This window comes from Larus michahellis, chromosome 3 (genome assembly GCF_964199755.1).
Source record: "Larus michahellis chromosome 3, bLarMic1.1, whole genome shotgun sequence".
In the NCBI taxonomy this organism is placed as follows: domain Eukaryota; kingdom Metazoa; phylum Chordata; class Aves; order Charadriiformes; family Laridae; genus Larus; species Larus michahellis.
In genome coordinates, this window is record NC_133898.1 from 67,073,873 (window position 1) to 67,093,342 (window position 19,470).

Here is a 19,470-nt window from a genome sequence, read left to right on the forward strand (position 1 = left end):
CTTTCTCTGATGTCTTTGACCACAGAAAGCCTTGAGGTCCAAGGAATATGAGTGCTTCGCGCTGAAAATCCAGAGGTTAGAGAACCTTTGCCGGGCTCTGCAGGAAGAGAGGAATGAATTGTACAAAAAAATAAAGCAAGCACAGTTGCCTGAAGAGGTGAATGGAAATGGCATCTTAGAAGAAGAAGACGACGCTGATACGAGCCCTTCCTCCTCTGAGCAGGCGAGCATTGAGCTGTGTGCCACTGACAAGAGCATGCTGAAGGAGCTGGCTGAAGCTTTCAGGGTGTCCCACAAGGCCGAGGAGTCCCTCCCAAGCAACAGCAGCAACCCAGAGACCTGTGACGCTCAAACATGCAACGTTGTCCTGGTGCCAGAGCTCCCTTCTCCTCTCACCCCACGCTCAGAGGCCGGGAATCGCTGTGAGCAGCCCGGCAGGAGCACACCAACGCCCACTGAACACGTGCCAGCACCCACTGGGAGCCCGCCAGTGCCCACTGGAAATACAGCAACGCCCACCGAGAGCGTGCCAAAGCCCACCGAAAGCCTGCCCGCGCTCCCAGAAAGGGTGCCAACACCCACAGAAAGTGCGCCAATACCTCCTGAGAGTGTGCCAGTGCCCACTGGGAATGAGCCAGAACCCATGGAAAGCATGCCAGCAACCCCCGAAAACGTGCCAACACCCCCACAAAACATGCCCACTCCCCTTGGGAACATGCCAGTACCCACAAAAAGTGCACCAAAAGCTGCAGAGTGTGTGGATGACCCAGCGGAGCGGTCTGTCCAAGGTCAGTCCGCAGAGCAAATGGGGTACACAGACATGGAAGCAGTGGACTGAAGACACTGGTGTGTCCAGTCTTGTCTTCTACAAACCACAGCTCTACTTTGTCCTCTAAATCGATACCTTTTTTTTTTTTTAAAGAAACAAAAAGTGGGTGCCAAAACATACTCACATATCTGTAGGCAAATGTAATGCACTTCTTTTTGCTACCACTATCCAGTAATAACGGGTCTGCAAATTTTGCTGTCCTTCATCTGCTTGAAGCATAATATTTTCTTAATGACAGAAAAATACAACTAAATTACAGGATCTTTTTTCCCAGGCACAATGAGTCATCTCATTCAGCAAAATAATTTTAAAATATTGAAGTTTCATGTTTCAAAAATCATTGCAATTCACATACACTTGTTTAAAGAGTCATAATTAATTGTATCTATTTGTTATGACGTTGCATAAAAGATGGCCTACTGGGACATGTAGTGATTTTAATAAATGAGGTGAAAGGAATCTATAATTGTAATGTAAAATAGCAAAACCATTGATGTGGTCAGCCATATCCAAGAAGAGGTGCAATAACAAAAGATGAATTTTTGTATAAGTAAACTACTGCCCACTACTTGGCCTGAACACCCACAAGCCTTAACTTGAATTGATCTTTTCTGCTTAGGGCTCTAAAAGGGGTTTTGCTTTCAACAGAACTAGAGGGGAGGGAAGAAGATCTTTTCTAGATTCCTCATGAAATGACTGAAAACAATAGCAATTTCCAAACTGATGGCAATTCCCAAGGCAGTGGTCACAACCTTCTTTCCGCATCCAACAGAAACCTGCTAGTTTGTGATACTGTTTGGGATCATGAGCCCAACAGAGGGACTCACGGCTGTTTCCAGCTCACAAATGAGGTCACAAGTTCAGAAGCTGGTTGCAGATGTTGGCTTCTAGGCCAGGAACAAAAAGCAGAGTGGAGCTACGCTAGAAGGTACTAGGATGTATTCCAGAAGATACCCGTGAGATCATGCTTCCAGACTGTCCCATCTCTCCCAGTCACAGCCACATGAACCTCTTCACCACAGCTTCCTCCTGGCCCTGCTGCATGTGCTGATGCTCCCAGGAGAAGGGCGAGCCCACTTACCTGTCACCCTGTTCATTGGAGTACAGCACAAGTAAATAGCCCAGAAGCAAACAGGTACCAGGAAAGCAGGAATCCCTCTCACAGACACCTTCGGGGACAGGCTACATTCTCATCCCCTCTCTTGTCTAACCGGCTCTTCCCGTCTGCCTGACAACACATCACTGCTTGATAACGTAGCCACCTTGTCAGAAACTGGTTGATTCAGGCACCAAGAACAAAGGTAAAGAACGAAGGGGGCAAGGGAGGGTACCTACACCGACAGCTGTACGATCTCAAGCAAGGAGAGCAAGAAGGCTTTTGGACGGAGGTTGAAAAAAACCTGCTGGCATATTTCCTGTTTCTCATCCCCTTCCTTCGAATTCAGTCTAGGCGTTTTGGAGTCTGAGCTAGATAGCTTAAGAATTTGAAAAGGGCAATTAAACAAGATGTCCAGAGGCTGGAAAGGGAAATGTTACAATAAAACCAACCCCTGTTTATAGACAAATCCCAAGAAGCCCCTGAAGACAAAGTGACTCATTCAAGATGAAGTTGAAATACAGGTGAACCAAGAGAAAAGGTGCCACCTTTGGCAGACCATGGGAGACTGTGGTCACAGAGTCCTTCTGGCACATCATCCTCCAAAAGCGGGGTGTGACTCTGCTTGCTGCCAATGTGGTCCGCACCCTTGTTGCATATGTCTGTGTCTGCACTGCTTCGTCCAGCCTTTTTGAGAGCTAACTGTTGGAGTATATAGAGCCTGATTTGCAAAAGTTTGGTTTGATACGGCCTTACAACTAGCTATTATGGCTACAGTTTTCAAATGTGGATGCCTTATGTTAGATACCAAGACTGACAGGATTTATTCCATATCTTTAATCACCTGAAAGTAGATCATTCAAGTCTTAGTTACCTTAAGCTCCTTTTATAAGCACTGGAGAACAATAGGCAATTTTTGAGGACAAGTCATCTCATGATAAGACAGGCATCCAAGATGGAAGAAATTACTTTCTCTCTGAAGATGCCATTTCTCTTCACTGATTCTAGAGCCAGCCTAAGACATCTAGCTTAAATTTATATGTATATTACTAGGTGTGTAAATTAGGCAAAATGAATCCCATCAAACATTCAGATTCAAAGGCCTAAGTGAATGGCCATCATCTCAAAAAACCAAGCCCCTTCTGTGCCTGTGAAAATCATAGAATCACAGAATCATTTTGGTTGGAAAAGACCTTTAAGATCACCAAGTCCAACCGTTAACGCAGCACTGCCAAGTTACCACTGAACCATGTCGCTCAGCACCACATCTACACGTCTTTTGAATACCTCCAGGGATGGCGACTCAACCACTTCCCTGGGCAGCCTAAATCAATGTTAACCTATAACAAATCCTTACCCTAAGATAGAAAGTTATACTCACCTGATTTACTTTTTTTAGTTTCTATTGACTTGAGTCTGTAGAAACCTAGTTTCCATTACAAGTACAAGTTTTGTTTGTTGTTAGGGTGACTTAAAATTAATGCAATTTATATACCTGTTAATGTGGGTTTTTTTTCCTTTCTTGGTCTTGTTTGATTCTGTTGCCATTTTAGTAATTACCTGCATGAAACCAACTTCTTTTTCTTCAAGTAGGCCCTTAGAATGCCTTTAATTTATACATTCAAATATTCAATTACATAATAATAATGATGATCAACATGGCCTTGCAACTTTAACTTGGTTCCATTTTGCATAATCATTACGGTCACATCTTTAGTTATATAATTGTTGCCTCATACCTTCCAACTTCAGCAAGCAGAGAGACAAGGAACCTACAGATAAAAACTTCCTACATAGTCATGATTGATTCTTACAGCATCATCCCTCATGAATAATTACACAACCTTCTGGGAAAATCACTCCCACTCTATTCCGCCTTCCTCATTTTCGCCCTTTTAATTCTTGCATCTAAAACTGCATTCACATACTTGCAATTCCTATTACTCTTTGTGAGTTTCTACCCACATACCTGTTGCTTCTCTTCTTCCATACCATCTACCAACAGCATTTTAATCCAGCAGTTTCCTCCTCGTTCTCAGTGTATACATACAACACTGAAAGCACAAGAGAGCGACCCTCCTGGCTTTTAATTCCAGGATTTGGTCTCACATGTTTGCCGGAGATGGGAGAAAAAATTGTAGGGAAAATTCTGGCTGATCCCAGGCTGGATGAAGCATTTGCAGTTACACTGTGGGGATGGTTGATGTGTAAAAACTCATGGCCTGTAGAGATGTGGGCAGTTGAGGTACCCTCAGCAGAGGCAGAAAATCTATAAAATTTAACCATGTACCCATTCATCATCCATTGCATCAGACTGGCAGTTTAAACCACCATCACCATCACAGATTTCTGTGTGTTAACCTACTTTCTCTCATTCTTCTTCAACATTAATTGCTGGCCTCCTCTTGCTCTCTTTTTGTACTGGTACCCAATACAAAAGCTGCCACTGCACGAGAGCTGCCGTGAAAAGCCTTTGGGATTGCAGTCTGCACATCAGCTCTGCTGCACGTCCCTCAGGTACCTCCGCACTCGAGACACAGAAACGCAGCACACTTCTGTGATCATTTGGAGGCAGTAAGTCGCAGTGAGGCATGGGTCTTCCCTGCTGTTCATCCTTATCGTCCTCCTCCTACTGATACTGCCAGTCTCATCAATCCTGGTGTGTGCTGTGGTTGCCTCCCTCAGTCTTGCTTTTATTTCACACAGTTATTCCCATACCACCAGGCACAGATTTGGGGGTGAGGAATGGTGGTGTTGGCAGCTATATCCTCCTTACTAAAACCATCCATTGCTGCGCTGCTTCAGAACCAGCAACAGCCTTTATTCGCAAAAGTTGCAATGAAATAACAAAAATTTTTTCCCTTTCTGCACATCTGACCTTTGTCACCTCAAAAACTTAACAGATCCCCTGCTGAACGTGTAAAACATGACATTTTTCAATAACACAGAGTTTATCCAAATGTGAGGGGGTTTTCATGATGACAGCTAAAATCACATCCATGATGCTAACATGACCCTCTCACCTAATTTCTGATCCCTGCGGCAGACCACAGTAATGATAAATCTTGTTGATGAGGGATTAGTAAGAAACAGCTGATCTGTTTCAGCTTAACTTTTCCCACAAAACTGAACAGAAGTAGGCGCAGGCATGGGAATAGACAACCCAGATGACAGAACTGCAGCAATAATGCAAGTGACCCAGAACAGGGACGTATGGTAAAATACAGTGAAACTTTTATTCTAGGCTTCACTATTAATGTCATCTTTAAGTTCCCTTTGTCAGTCAGATTGCAACCACCAACCACGCAGCCCTCTCTGTATTCACACTGCCTGTCTCTCTTTGCAACGAACACCATGGCGCTCATCAGTATTGAATTTAGACTTTTTTTTTTTTACTTTGTTAGGAAACGGCAGCAGGACTTGTTCCTCTCCTGGTCCCACACACTACCCCTGCATTGCCATTCATACTAATGCTCACCCAGGACCTTTTCTGAACCAAGGGGCAACCGTAAGGAATGGACATAACCCTGCTCTCCAGTCAGCCTGTGCCAGCTGGATGAGGGATTTGGGAGGACAGGGAAGGGCAGACATGGAGAAACAGTGTTTGCTGCGCTGGCAGGCTCCCCTTCCCCTGAATTTTTTGCACTATCATGGCTCACTACTCTGCAATGCTGGTTTTCCTACTTAGAAAAGACTTACGACATCCCTTTCAAAGAGGCAGGGAAAGACGATGGTTGTGGCTGCGTCAGGACGGTGCTGGGCCAGCGCTCAAACCCCAGGGAAATCCAGAAATGTCAACATCCACAGTCCCCACTGGCTCACAGCTTCACATGACTGACACCTCGGGTCACCCTGCAGCCCCGGCCGCTCATTGCGCTTGACCCAACACAACAAGTCAAGCAGTAATTGCTCATGGGCCACCGACGGCTGAACAAACCATGGGCCAGCTCCTCCTCCACAGGCACAGAGTGGAGCAGCAGAAGTTCTCCAGTTCAGTCCTGACCTTGGGAGGGGGGTGGCAAAAAAAAGATGCCAGGGCATTTGCCGTTTGGGAGCAATTTTCTACATCAGCAAAGTAGCTTCCACACTCCTTATATGTGGAGATGGTCTGAAAGAAAGGGCATATGAAGAGCCAAAAGAGGTAATGGTTCATAAAGAAGCCCAGAACGGTGTATTTTACAATCTCTACATCACGTGTGTATGGACAAGGGTCTAAAGGGAATGCTCTTTCCTCTTTGCCCCTGCTCAAGGTAGCCCCATAACATAGGCATGCCCAGACAGAGCAACTGAAGTTACGCATCCAGGCTAGGGCAGTCCTGGATTTATCCTGAGGATGCGACGAAGGCATGCGTACACACCCATTCATGCTGCCTAATGAGGCATGTGCTCTGTGTCCCATAAGGACGTCTCACAAGGAGGGAACAACCACATCACCCTCCCTCCCTGTCACAGCTGCTTGCAGCCCTGACTGGAAGACCGGGAAAAGCTTTGCACTTCCCTGTATTTGGATCCCGGCTTTTTTTTTTTTTTTTCCTTCACGCATCTCTGATTCGAGGTTACTTTGTTACTTTGTTTATCCCATTGAAAATATTTTTATGCTTAAAAGAAAAAAAGGGAGAGGCTTGAGTGCAAGTCTGTCTCTGACAGAGTTAGTAGGCTTCAGCTTTGAGGTGCAGATGACATACTCGCAATTCAGCCTGAGGGAAAGGCAGCCTTCGCAAAACGCTCCATGCTCAGCACAAAAAGGGATTCTAAAGTTGGGCTAAGATGTTGCCCCTTGTGGCTACGAGCCCTGAGACAAAGAAGAGATGAAGAAAATATCTCACGCTCACTGATGAAGAAAATAAGTTCTGTATTAGTAGAATATTCCTTTTTTTTCCGGGGGGGAAAAAAAAAAGAAAAAAGGGAGAAAAAAGGATGTTCAGGAAACCCTCTTATTTGCATGAATCATTTTATACACTGATTATAAAAATACAACACAGAGAGGGCCTTTAGATGATCCCAAAATGCTCTTCAAGCTATAAATGTTAAGGAATGACTTGTGACTTCACTTTGGGCTGAGGGCCACCTGCTCTGGCTTGGAACACAACAGCAGGACACTGCAGAAATACAGAGAGTTAGGGCAGAGGCTTTCACTAGGTATAAACCTTCAGAGCAGAATCCAAACACTAACCGCCTGGTAATAGAAAGAAACCTTTTCAATGACCAGTTTATTCCCTAATTGGTTTTTTTTTGTACCTTACCCTGATAATTCTGCCACTGCCATCAGCAGAAAATAAAGCTCCAGCTCTTTGCAGGTGTAAATCAGAGTAGCTCCTTTGGAGCCAACCGAGCTCCACACATTGACGTCCAATGCGAATCCCATCCAAGGGGCTGAATTACTGGGCCATTAGCAAGCCCTCTGTTCCTACGAAGCCAACAATACCCAGCCGACACTTCAGGGGCCCTGAGAGAGACAGAATGGATTTACTCAATTAGAATTTGGCCAACGCATGGCATTTAATGAAGCTACTTTTAGGAAAAGTGCCAAAAAAGCAATCTCTATTGACCACAAGTGGCTACAGCCTCTGCTCTGCAGCTCATCCAAACACCAAGGGCTGCAGTGCTCCAGCTCACATCATCTCCTCAGAAAGGATGAAAGGCAGAGCACCATTTCTTCAACCACTTCACCCACTTCCTGCAGCTCTTCGCTCTTTCTCGCACTTCTCCCACCCAATGACGGGTCTAAATCTAGTCTGCTTGCTGCAGCTTGCTGGATAGTCCTTGTTAAAAATAGAACAAAATATGATTAGATTCAGGTTTCATTTCACAGGAGATCTAGGTCAGGGCTGACAATACTGTTTGAGCTGCTGCAACAGCTCTCCGTCTCCCCAACGGGGGAGGTCCTGCTCCTCTCACCAGCTTATGGCTCTGCAAACCCTCCTCTGTGCTGGCTCTGGTGCTTGTCAGGCTCTCTGATGAACAGATCTAATTCACTAGCCCAACAGAAAAGTAATCCAACCAAGGAAAAAAGGATAATTTTCCAGCCTGTTCGAGTGCTGGATAAAGTGGGAATAGTCTTTCTGGCAGCAGCAAGCTACAAGGTCGGCCCAGGTGTACCGAAAACCCTGCTCACTTACTACTTAATTGCAGCACTACCTAAAGTGTGATCATCCTATTGCCACAGCCAGAAACAGAATATAGGACCAGATGGACGACTGGTGTGGGCATTGGGGTGATTTTTAATGCTTTTAAAGAGTAGCTGCTACTGAAGGAGTCCTCCTTCCCCCGCTTCTGCTGGGTATCACAGCCTACTCCTATTTGGGTGCTGGCACATCTCTGACCCAGCGGTAGGCTGGTTTGGGGTTTAACCTGGCAGGAAACCATCCTTGCAAAAGGAAAAAAAAAATAATGTTTTGCTGGTGTGGCTTCCAAAATTGGCTTACTACTGGGTTGGGGTGCTAGTTCTGCACTCAGTGCAGAAGCTGAGAAGTTTTTGAGCATCCATATGCCCCCCTGCCCCCATCAGTAACACTCAGGCCATGAAGAGCTCCTCTGGCAGATCACTCTTATTTCACATCTCTTCCAGTTTGCAAAGCTGAGCAGTTTTCTAGTCCACAAAAGCTACCTCGAATGGCAGGCTGTGGCAGCATCTGCCTTTGCAGCCCAGAGGGAAAAGGTGTGCTACACGACACTGTGGACCCCTTAAAGAAAGGGTTATGGTCTAGGCACCAAGGGACTGGAGAGGCCTCTGAGGTCCCATCACCATCTGCCAGCTCAGCAAGGCGAGCTGGGCCTCGCTGGGCCCAGGCTGGGCGCCTTACCAAAATGATAACAGGGCTGAGAGAGCTGGCTTGTGCCACTCGGGCACATGGACCACGCCAGACCTCACCCAAACAGGGAACCTTCCAAGGTCCCTCCTAGCTTCAGCATTCTATGATTTGCCAGGTGTCAGCAACATTCAAGTCACCTTTTCAGACCATCCCATTGGAGGGTATTACTAAAAACAACAACAACAACAAAAGCAATAGCTTTTTAAAAATCGGTATTTGCTGTGATTCATCAGTTTTCTGGAATTTCTGTTTTCTCAGTTTAGGTGGTTCCGGTGCCCTATGGCTAACACCAGCAAGCTTCAGCCTACAAAATGCCAGCTCGTTCAGTTTCTGAAAAAGACAGTCTCAAGCTGAACACCTCCAGTGTTGCAGCAATCGTACACAGAAAAAACCTTAAGCAAGTCCCAAGGGGAGAGTCAGGTTGTGCCAGTCATCGTGTTACTCAGCTATCTCTTCCCAGGTTTTTCCACCAGTTTCCACAGAATTAAAAATAAAACGCCGTCTCCAGCAGTAACATGACTTACAGCTTCTTCCCCTGTCCCCCCCGTTCAAGGCATCGCTCCCACCCACGCGCTGCGCCCACTGCCCTTGCCAGCGTGCTGCTGCGTGCCTGCACTTCAACTGGGTCACTCAAATGATTCAGGTTAAAAATACCTCCCCACCACCAAGAAGAGCTAATTTTAACTCAGATGATTGCAGTGATCCAGTTGTTTTTTGAATTTCTTTTTTTTTTTTTTTGGTGTGTGTGACAGTGCCTCATGAAACTATGACCTGAATTCTGGTCACAATAACTGCTAATTGAACTTAATCACAGAACAGTAGGAGTTGGAAGGGACCTCTGGAGATCATCTAGTCCAACCCCCCTGCCAGAGCAGGGTCACCCAGAACAGGTTGCACAGGAACGTACCCAGGCGGGTTTTGAATGTCTCCAGAGTTGGAGACTCCACCACCTCTCTGGGCAGCCTGTTCCAGTGCTCTGCCACCCTCAAAGTAAAGAAGTTTCTCCTCATGTTGAGACGGAATTTCCTATGTTCAAGTTTGTGCCCATTACCTCTTGTCCTGTCACTGGGCACCACTGAAAAGAGCCTGGCCCCATCCTCCTGACACCCACCCTTTAAGTATTTATAAGCGTTGATAAGATTCCCCCTCAGTTGTGTTTTTTCCAGACTAAAAAGACCCAAATCCTTCAGCCTTTCTTCATAAGAGAGGTGTGCCAGTCCCCTCATCATCTTGGTAGCCCTTTGCTGCACCCTCTCCAGCAGTTCCCTGTCCTTCTTGAACCGGGGAGCCCAGAACTGGACACAGCACTCCAGGTGCGGCCTCACCAGGGCAGAGTAGAGCTTGTATTTGGATGCTAACTCTGGAGCACAATGCTGTGCTCAGACTTAATGGTAGCCTTTCCATTGACTATTTTAGCAGACACCTCCTGGACTGCAACAGAATTTGAAATGTTGTATTTTAAATCTCAGTCTGACCTGCTACACAAAAGAGGGGGAAGACACAATACCAAACACACAACAATAATGACCAGCTCCAGCGTTTGGAACTGTGCGTCTTCTGCTCACAAAGAAGATGAAAGCTCCCACGCTTCCATACGGACACCCTGAGTTCTCACACATGAGAATAGGTCATGTGCCAGCAGCAAGGCGATTGCTCAAATTTCAAGGATCATTTCTCTGCTCCCACTCATTCTGGTAGATCCTAATTGGCAAATACCCTCAGCAATACAAATGTACTGAGTTTCTTTCTTTCTTTGCTTATTGTACTACAAAATGTTATTAAATCAATGTCTATAGACCACAGCATCCCAGAACACAAAAGACTCATCTTTCTGTTACACTGGAGGCTAAATGTAATGTAAAGAAAATGAGCCATTTGTTTCAAAGAAAGGAAAAAAAAACAGTGTGGTCCATGTCATTTTCATTAGAAGCAGCCTTTTTTTGTGAGTTGGTAATGCAGTGTTACCTCCTGAAATTCCGGGTCACATCTGAATTATATCAACTGGAGACAGTTTTAGTTTCAAGTTTGTGCTTCTAGACCATTGCTAGACTGTGAGACCATTGCACAAAACCACACTTTTGACTGGTGTTATTCTTCTGTACAGATAGAAAGTCTGTTCAGAAAAGTCTTGACAACAGAAATGTCAGCTTGACATGGCATCAGGAAGAGATGGACCTGCCACCACGAGAGATGTCTTACTCAGCAGCAGTTCTCTGCACCTGCCTCAGTCAACCCACTCCTCTTCACCTATCATTTTCTGCGTCATTAAATACACTCACAACACTAAAATACAGATTAAAATAACTGCAATTTACAAACATGGTACACAACAGCATGACATGTTCAGCTGGCTCCCAGAAAGGAGACTGAACTTCTCCTTCTATAACAGATCACATTTACCCGTGTGTGTGCAGAACAGCGGCTGCCATTAACCCCACTCAGGCCTTCCACATCTTCAGTTTATTACGTTTGCTATTACCTGTTTCTATGTCTCTATTACAGAATCATAGAATGATTCTATAATCGTTACATACCAATTATATACACATACCAATAAAGATTCTGGATGGAACACAGCTTCATCCACAGTTACCGTGAATTAACACAAACCATTAATTATATACTAATGTAACGTATCATATGATTTAGCACATTCTGTTACAGCCATGAAGCACACAGACCTGCAGAGCTGTAGTAAGGCATTTTAATGGTGTGAGCTTTGTAACACCACAGCTTCAGGGACCCACTGCAACATCGTTGCTCCACTTGCTGTCCTTGTACCACAGGGAGGAGCTGGGATCGTTGCTGCAGCCTGGAAAGTCCCATTGGCCCTGGCAGGGGGATAGCAGGGGGAGATATACAATGCGGACACGAGGTTGTGCACCTGAAACCTCTGCCATTTTTGCATTATAATCCCTGCTCTTGGGTCCCTGTGTCTCAGACAAATGAATGATCTTTCTGTCTCATCTTCCTGCGTGTAAAATTTGGTTAGTGAACGTGGTGGTGAGTCATTTTGAGTGCAAGCAAATGTACTTCTCAGTAAGAGTAATTGCTTTCATCTAATTAAAAACGCCATAAAAATTATAATCATAAAATATTTTATGTTGGTAGGGTCCTCTAGAGGTCACTTACCCTTCCTAAGGGAAGCAAGACCAATTTTGAAGTTACATCAGGTTGCTCAGTTCCTGTCAGTTTTGAATATTTCCAAGGATAGAGACTGCACGTCTCTGCGTACTTGTTCTCCTGTTTGATTACCTTCACACTGAAATTTTTTTCCTTCTATCTAATCTTCCTTGGTGCAGCCCATGCCCTTGGCCTCTCACCTTGCCACTGTGCACCACTGTCTTCTCCATAGCCTCTCATCATTAGTTGAAGACAACAATTCATTCCCCTTGAGCCTTCTCCAGGCTGAACAAACCCAGCTCTTCTGGTGAGATGACACGGGACACCCTTATTTCGTGACAAGAGAACCCAAGAACATGCTTAACTGCAGCAGGGATTTCCCTGCCTGCTCGAACTGCTGCTACCCAAGCAAAGCAGCCACCACTCCCCATTCATCCCCCAGTCTTCCCAGTACCTCACCAAGAACTCCACCACAGCTTAACCCCTCACTGATTTTGCCAGCTTGCCAGCTCGTGTGATCATTTCCCAACCCAGCCTGGTGAAAAATCAGGCAGCTTTAGATTTAGTTAGGGAAATGCTCAAGCAAACCAGATCGTTTTGACCTGGCTTTGCTTGGGGGATGACTACTAAGGCAGCCATGCCAGCTGGGTAGAGGAGCAACCACTGGCAAACAGGTGGGTTCATCCAGGTCCACTGGGAATGCAAAATCCTCACCCCCCTTCAGCTGCAGCTCCAATGGGATGTGTGACGCAGCATCTGCTACTCGGGCCCTCCCTCCCATAAGCTCAGGTTCCTACACTTGATGAAGTTGTCCTGACGCTTTGGCAAATCTTTCCTAGTCCTCAGCAGAGTACTAACTGTTAATAATAACATTTACACAGCTGTATGAACTTTCCGCATGTACTGTTCCTACTTGCCAGGCAAAATGTTACAAGGATTAATAAGAAGAAAAATGCTGCACCACAAGAACTTGGTTAAAGCACTCCTATCCGTGTTACATTCAACCACAGAAAACAAACCAAGCAAAAGTCTTTCCTAATCCTTAAACGTTAAGAAGCTTAAGTCAGTCTTGTAAAGATGTTTTGTCTTGTCACACCAGCCTAATACTGAGAAGCTGCTCTAGAATAGAATCGAATCGAATCGAATCGAATCGAATAGAATAGAACAGAACTATTTCAGCCTGAAAGGACCTACAATGCTCATCCAGTCCAACTGCCTGACCACTGCAGGGCTGATGAAAAGTTAAAGCATGTTATTAAGGCATTGTCCAAATGCCTGTTAAACACTGACAGGCTTGGGGCACGGACCACCTCTCTGGGTAGCCTGTTTCAGTGTTTGACCACCCTCTCAGTAAAGAAATGCTTCCTAATGTTCTAATGTCCAGTCTGATCCTCCCCTGATGCAGCTTTGCACCATTCCCATACGTTTTATCACTGAATCCCAGGGAGAAGAGCTCAGCACCCGCCACTCCACTTCCCCTCCTCGGGAAGCTGTAGAGAGCAATGAGGTCACGCCTCGGCCTCCTTTCCTCCAAACTACACAAGCCCCAAGTCCTCAGCCGCTCCTCATAAGACATTCCTTCCATCCCTCCCACCAGCTTTGTTGTCCTCTTCTGGACGCATTCAAGGACCTTCACATCCTTCTGAAACTGTGGGTCCCAGAGCTGCACACAGTACTCAAGGTGAGACCACACCAACGCTGAGTGCAGTGGGATAATCCCCTCTTTTGACCCGCTCGTGATGCTGTGTTTGCTGCACCCCAGGATGCGGTTTGCCCTCTTGGCTGCCAGGACACACTGCCGGCTCCTCTTGAGCCTGCTGTTGACCAGCACCCCCAGATCCCTTTCTGCAGGGCTGCTCTCCAGCCACTCCGCTCCCAATTTATACTTGTGCCCGGCATAACTCCATCCTAGGTGCAGGATGCGGCATTTGGACTTGTTAAATTTCATCCCATTAATCATTGCCCAGTGCAGCAATCTATCTAGATCCCTCTGCAAGGCCTCTCTCACACCGTGAGAAGGTCAACAGCACCTCCCACTTTGGTATTGTCAGCAAACTTGCCCACAGTGCGTTCAACTCCTGCATTCAGATCATTGATAAACATATTGAACAGAAACGTACCCTCCAGGGCATCTCCCAGGGTTACTCCAGCCAGCAAAGTCCCAACAATAAATTTGTGACAACCATTCTGAAGTCTGTTGGACATGTAATTTTGTTTTAAAAACTTCTCCTGAAACAACTTAGCTAAGAGTCACAGTCACAGCTGATGATTAACTACTTAACTGCTCAGTCTTGTGAGGTGTCTACTACTTCGTCCCAAAAGCCAGGGGCAAGGTTAAGACTCCATGCTGAAATTCACATGGTTTGTGCCCTCACACTATTGACTCCAGGACTCAAAAGCCTGTCTGAAATATCTTCCACTGTGCCCACAGCAGTCAGAGGCAGCGATGGTACTATGAAGGAAAGTCAGGCTTATTTTGGGGTCCTCGCCACCACACTACAGGTTTTCCAAAGTGCAATACAGACGTTTCTGGGTCTTGTTCATGCCTGTCCATTTTCGAATTGGTGCAGTCAAACAAGTGCAAGTTCTCACATGCACTTTTATTGTGCCCTGACCTCTGTCAAAGCAATCAGAAGATAAGAGTTCACAGTTATATGGTATTTTTTTCTGAAGATTATACACACCCACTTTAAAACTTGGCCGACTCTCTCTGCCTTGGCTCACAAAACTACGTTTCCACTAATCAGCAGCTGAGGGCAGGGGATTCAATAACAATCTGGCCTGGGAAGTCCAGCTGCCTTAGGTGCAGGTGTGCATTTGCACACATGTGGCAGCTGAGGGGCGAAGGGACAAGAGGGCAGCCGTGCCCTCAGCCCAGGAGCGGAACGGGGCTGGCCTCCCCGGCGCTCCTCCCTTGCCAGCACATTTTCATCAGAGAAGGTCAGACACGGAGCATGCCAAAATCACACAAATAACAAACCTCCAGTGAGGCGGCGACAGCACTGCCGTCCCCACGGAGCAGAGTGCCAGCAGGCAGGCACCATCCTCGGCAAAAGCTGAGTGCAACCCACGGGCTCCCCTCTCAAGGAGTTCCTGCCTCGGGCTGTGCCCCGTGCTACGGGTCATAACTCCTACCAGCTCTAGCAGTAACGGCAAGAAAGAGAGACCGAAGGAAGCCCTTTGTGCTTGACAACAGTTTCTCCCAAGCCAAATTTTATATTGCAAGTGAACTAAACTAGTCACCAAACACCTTGATTGAAGCTCTCCCCGTCTTCACCGAAATGCTAATTCTGCCTTTCCCCCGGTCTGTTGTGTCAGGACATTCCTCCCTCCACCCGTGCGCTGCTGTACGCTCTCCGGAGGGGGAGTGACATGTTAATTCTCCCATCACCTCTTTCATGCCTTCAGCCTCCAGCCAAATGTACGAGTCAGATTTCTGATTCTTTTCTTTCTGTGAAAGGGACTTAGAGGGTAATTCCTCATTAATTAGAATATTATAATTCTTATTAAGAATTCCTTGTTAATGAGAGATCCACCAAACACATGACTAGACCAATTTATACAGCACTTGTTCTCAGCAATACCTGTACTCTGAATTTCTGATGTCCAGCAACTGTCTGAAGCACTAGTACAACTCCTCTTCTGGCATAAACAGGCACACCACCATTTCCACGGACTTCAGGAGACAGAGGACACAGCTACATCACCAAAATCCTAGCTTGGCTTCCCAGCTCTTTTCTCATTTGTTCCAGCCACAGACACGCAGCTCCTGAAATCTACTTCTATTAGGATCTTCCCAAAGAGCAGAAAGCTGGCTGGGTGATCCCGCTCCACCTGCTGCATAGCTGCTCCACCTCCATGGGCACGATGCCAGGCACTAAGCAGCCACATCAAGGCACTGACAGTGTGTCCCCACCGATCTTCTTCCAGCACATGAGTAATGAGGCAAGGACCCGGACGAGACATCTGCGTGGTGCAGGGAACTTGAGCAAGCTCGCGGTGCTTTGTGTTCCCCTGGACAACAGGCATTATGCCATTGCCCATACAGCAGCAGGGGGAGCTAGGGGTCATTCCTTTTTTCCTTCCTTTTCCACCCATACCTTTGAGATGAATAGTCCTCAGAAGCATGTCACAAGCATATTACAGATGAGGGAGGCAGAACACAGAGGCAAAATAATTCAGCGCAGTCCCACCCATGCTGGCCCTCTCCAGGGCTGGCTTCAGCCTCTTCGCGTTGCATCTTGTACCTGCCAGCACTGAGGTGCAGAGCCAGCTCGGTGGGCCTGGAAGGTGCCAGGTCCATCATCCATGATGAGCATCCCTGATGAGCACCAGGATGGTGGTGAGCATCCATCCCTTCAGCCCCAGCACGGGCAGGGGGGAAGAGGTGAAGAAGCGGAACAGGGACTCTTCCAGCCAGAGCCACGGGAAGTTAAATTCATAGAATCATAGAACGGTTCGGGTTGGAAGGGACCTTAAAGATCACCTAGTTCCAACCCCCCTGGCATGGGCAGGGAAATTCAACAAGGTACAAGCCCTGCCAGTTTTTAAGTGAGGACTGTTTATAAAGTAAACATCAGGAAAAACTGCAGTGAAACCTTTGACAGGAGACGCCCCTTTACTCTGCACTCGACTTGCACTCCAACCAAGCTGGCTGCCGCACCGCCTTCGGCAGTGAATTACAGCTTCAGCAAGTGTTTTGGTACCGACCATTGGGTTCCCAGGTCCTCCCCGGCTGTACGCCAAGGTCTGGAGCCTGCTCCCTCTCTGCCTTCGGCCCAGCCAGACAATCGAGCCCTGATGGCACCAAATGGAAAAGCTGCCCGATGGCGAGGAAAGACTCCCACGCAGTTCAATATATTCTTTGGCAGAAAACTGAGATTAAAAAGCAGGCTAAACTCAATTACTATTTGTGTAACTGGAGTATCCTGGTTACAGAGCTTGTAACCATAGCAATCATTTAAACAAAGCTTTAAAGAAAATACTCCCTCGTTATTAAAATGTTGATACTTGATTCTGATTCAGTTTCTTGATCTTCCTCTTGTCTCAGGTCTCAGAGGTGCTGTCTGCCCTTCAGCTCTTATCGAAGATGCGAGAAAGGAAGAGCTCCATTCAGAGCCACCGAGTACCCTCAACTAGTGTTTGTGTCTCGTGCCAATAGAATGATGCTTCCTAAACATATGAATACAAAAGGATCAGTTTTTCATGTGGGGATTGGGAGGTTTGCAAACTTTATACAAGTAGTTGGCTAGCAGGGATGTTTCTTAGAACAAGTCCCAGCCAATTAAACTGAGCCTACTATTAATGACATTCCAGACAAGGTATTAGCTAGGTTGGAGCCAAACACATCTAAAAGCTCAGGCACTAAAAAAAAAAAAAAAAAGGTGGAAGTATTTGCCAATTGGCAATTTATGTTACTATTTAAGTCTCCTTGATATTATGGCCAGATCACCTTCTGTCTCCAAAGACTCCATTCCACAGTCATGACTCTTGTATTAGTAAGAGTCATGCAGGCATCACACAAAAGCAGCATTGATTTGTTATTCTGTAACTCTACCTGGATAACCAGGGAGATTTTTATTTTGAAAAGATCCTGCCAGAGCGGTTTTTTTTTGTTTGTTTGGGTTTTTTTGTTGTTTTTTTTTCTTTTCTTCAAGTGCTCATTGAATGAGTATGTAGCCAGGAAAATGGGACACAGAAGCGGTAAGGTGGATGTGATCTGCACACATGTTTTTCTCACAAGAAAAAAAGCACCGTGCGTGTTTAACAAAAGGGAGTAGCTTCGGGGTTACATTATATAATGGAGCCAGATGTAAACTCTTGTATATACAGCACTCCAGGCAGGTCCGTTAGAAAAGGCAAACCTTTTCCTTCATGGGAGGAAGGAGCAAGTTTTTTCTTGGAACGTGGCTTGAGAGCTACTCCTGAATGCCACCACGGCTGGTTCGGCCCTGCAAGCTTTGCTCGTGTGAGCGTCGCATCAGGTGGTCTGTGGGTTAAGGAGCTACACCACCCGCTGGAGTTTCTCTGCACATCCCATTGACGTTGGTTGGACCTCACTGAATGAAAAGAGAACATGCAGGAAACCCAGTGACTAATACACGTATTTAAGGCCAAAATATACTAATGTACCGAGTCAATGACAAAGCACAGCAGCTGCAGCCTTAACGGGAAAGCAGGTTTTGTTTTATATGGCCAGGTTTTACTAGCATCAGAATGAACAGAAGTTGTTTCACAGAATACTGTCAGAATAGAAAACAAATACGAATATAGCTGTGTGAAACCTGGACGTGTATTTTTAGGTACACACACCCACACGCATATGCAGCCTGAAGAGTTCATCCCCCTCCTCTGATACAATCAGCGATGCCTCCAGCAGGAACATGAGTCCAGGCGTGCTTCTAACCCAACTTGCCTGTGCCACCCCTTTTTAACTACATACTACATCATGTAACAGCTTGAAAAGCTTTTTTTCAGTGGCTTTTTCTTTCCTCCACATTCTTACAGTGCTATTCAGTTTCTTTTAGCGACACAGTAATCACCACAGCAGATCAAACCCGAAGTTCTGCAGTTTAGTGCTCAGTGCCGCATGCCTCCCCTAAAAGTGGTCAAGACCGCAGTAATTAAGCCAGGGGAACAGTCTCCCCAGAATATTGGCTCTCATTCAGTTTTCCCCCATAGGCTTAAGGCTTAAACCATGACCTACAATCCCTTCAGCAAGATATCAATATGGAATCACTGCATTCCCTTGCAATTACTTGACGGCAGCTTATTTACATTTCCACCTCATAAACAGATCTTCATATTTTAAGAGGCAGCTATCCAGAGTGCTTTTCACAATTAACACAACAGTTTTTCAGCTTCAAGGTTATTCAAGCCAGCCACAGTACTGCTTCCAAAATTAAACCTGAACAGCTACAGCTGGCTCTTTAGAGAGTGTTTCCAATCTCCAAATCACACCTCATCTCTCTTGAGCCGTGCCCTCCTTCCCCCACAGCAGTATTTGCTTTACCTTTTCTAAGTCCAGGTTGCCTTGATCATTTACATCCTTCCTGAACTTCTCCGTGGTAATACGCAAAGGCTGAGAAATCATGCTGTAAGCATATGGAGCAAGGTCTGCTAAAACACATCATTAGATTAGTCAGACCACCAAAAACCTTACGCAGGAAGCAAGGGTTTGAGGCTCCCGCCCCGCAACGGGGTTTCAGAGATGAAGTGTTCAGTGGTGACATGGGAAACTCTTTTGCCTCGTGCTGCCGTGCTGCGTCCTCCCCTACAGAAGCCCTTCTGATATTTCTCAGGCAGCAGAGGGCATATTTCCATTAGCAGACTCAACCAGAAGCGAAGCCTTCAGCACTCCATCCTCTATTCATCCCCACCAGCAACAGGCGGCACAGCACTGGGGTGTTCCCGAAACGGCTCCCGCAGGACACGCTACGCTGCAGGAGGAGCATTTCCAATGTCAACAAAGTGAACAGGACTCCTGTTTTGCAAGGGGACACGTCCCACCCCACCCCACCTTCTAGTATAGCAGTCTTCAAAATGACTACATCAAAGCTTTGGTTTAATGCACACTGAAAACTTGTTTTCACTGTGCCCTTTAATATTTA

The 19,470-nt window shown here is 46.2% G+C and overlaps 1 protein-coding gene across 2 annotated transcripts in view; it reads left to right on the forward strand.

Moving 5' to 3' along the window:
• TXLNB (taxilin beta) overlaps positions 1-3,601 on the forward strand; it is a 38,538-nt gene extending 34,937 nt beyond the window's left edge. For both annotated transcript variants that reach the window (XM_074580590.1, XM_074580589.1), the window contains exon 10: positions 26-3,601. In XM_074580590.1, coding sequence (XP_074436691.1) covers positions 26-838 — 813 coding nt within the window. In that variant the 3' untranslated portion in view covers positions 839-3,601. The remainder of the gene's footprint in view (positions 1-25) is intronic.
• The last annotated feature ends 15,869 nt before the right edge of the window (positions 3,602-19,470 follow it).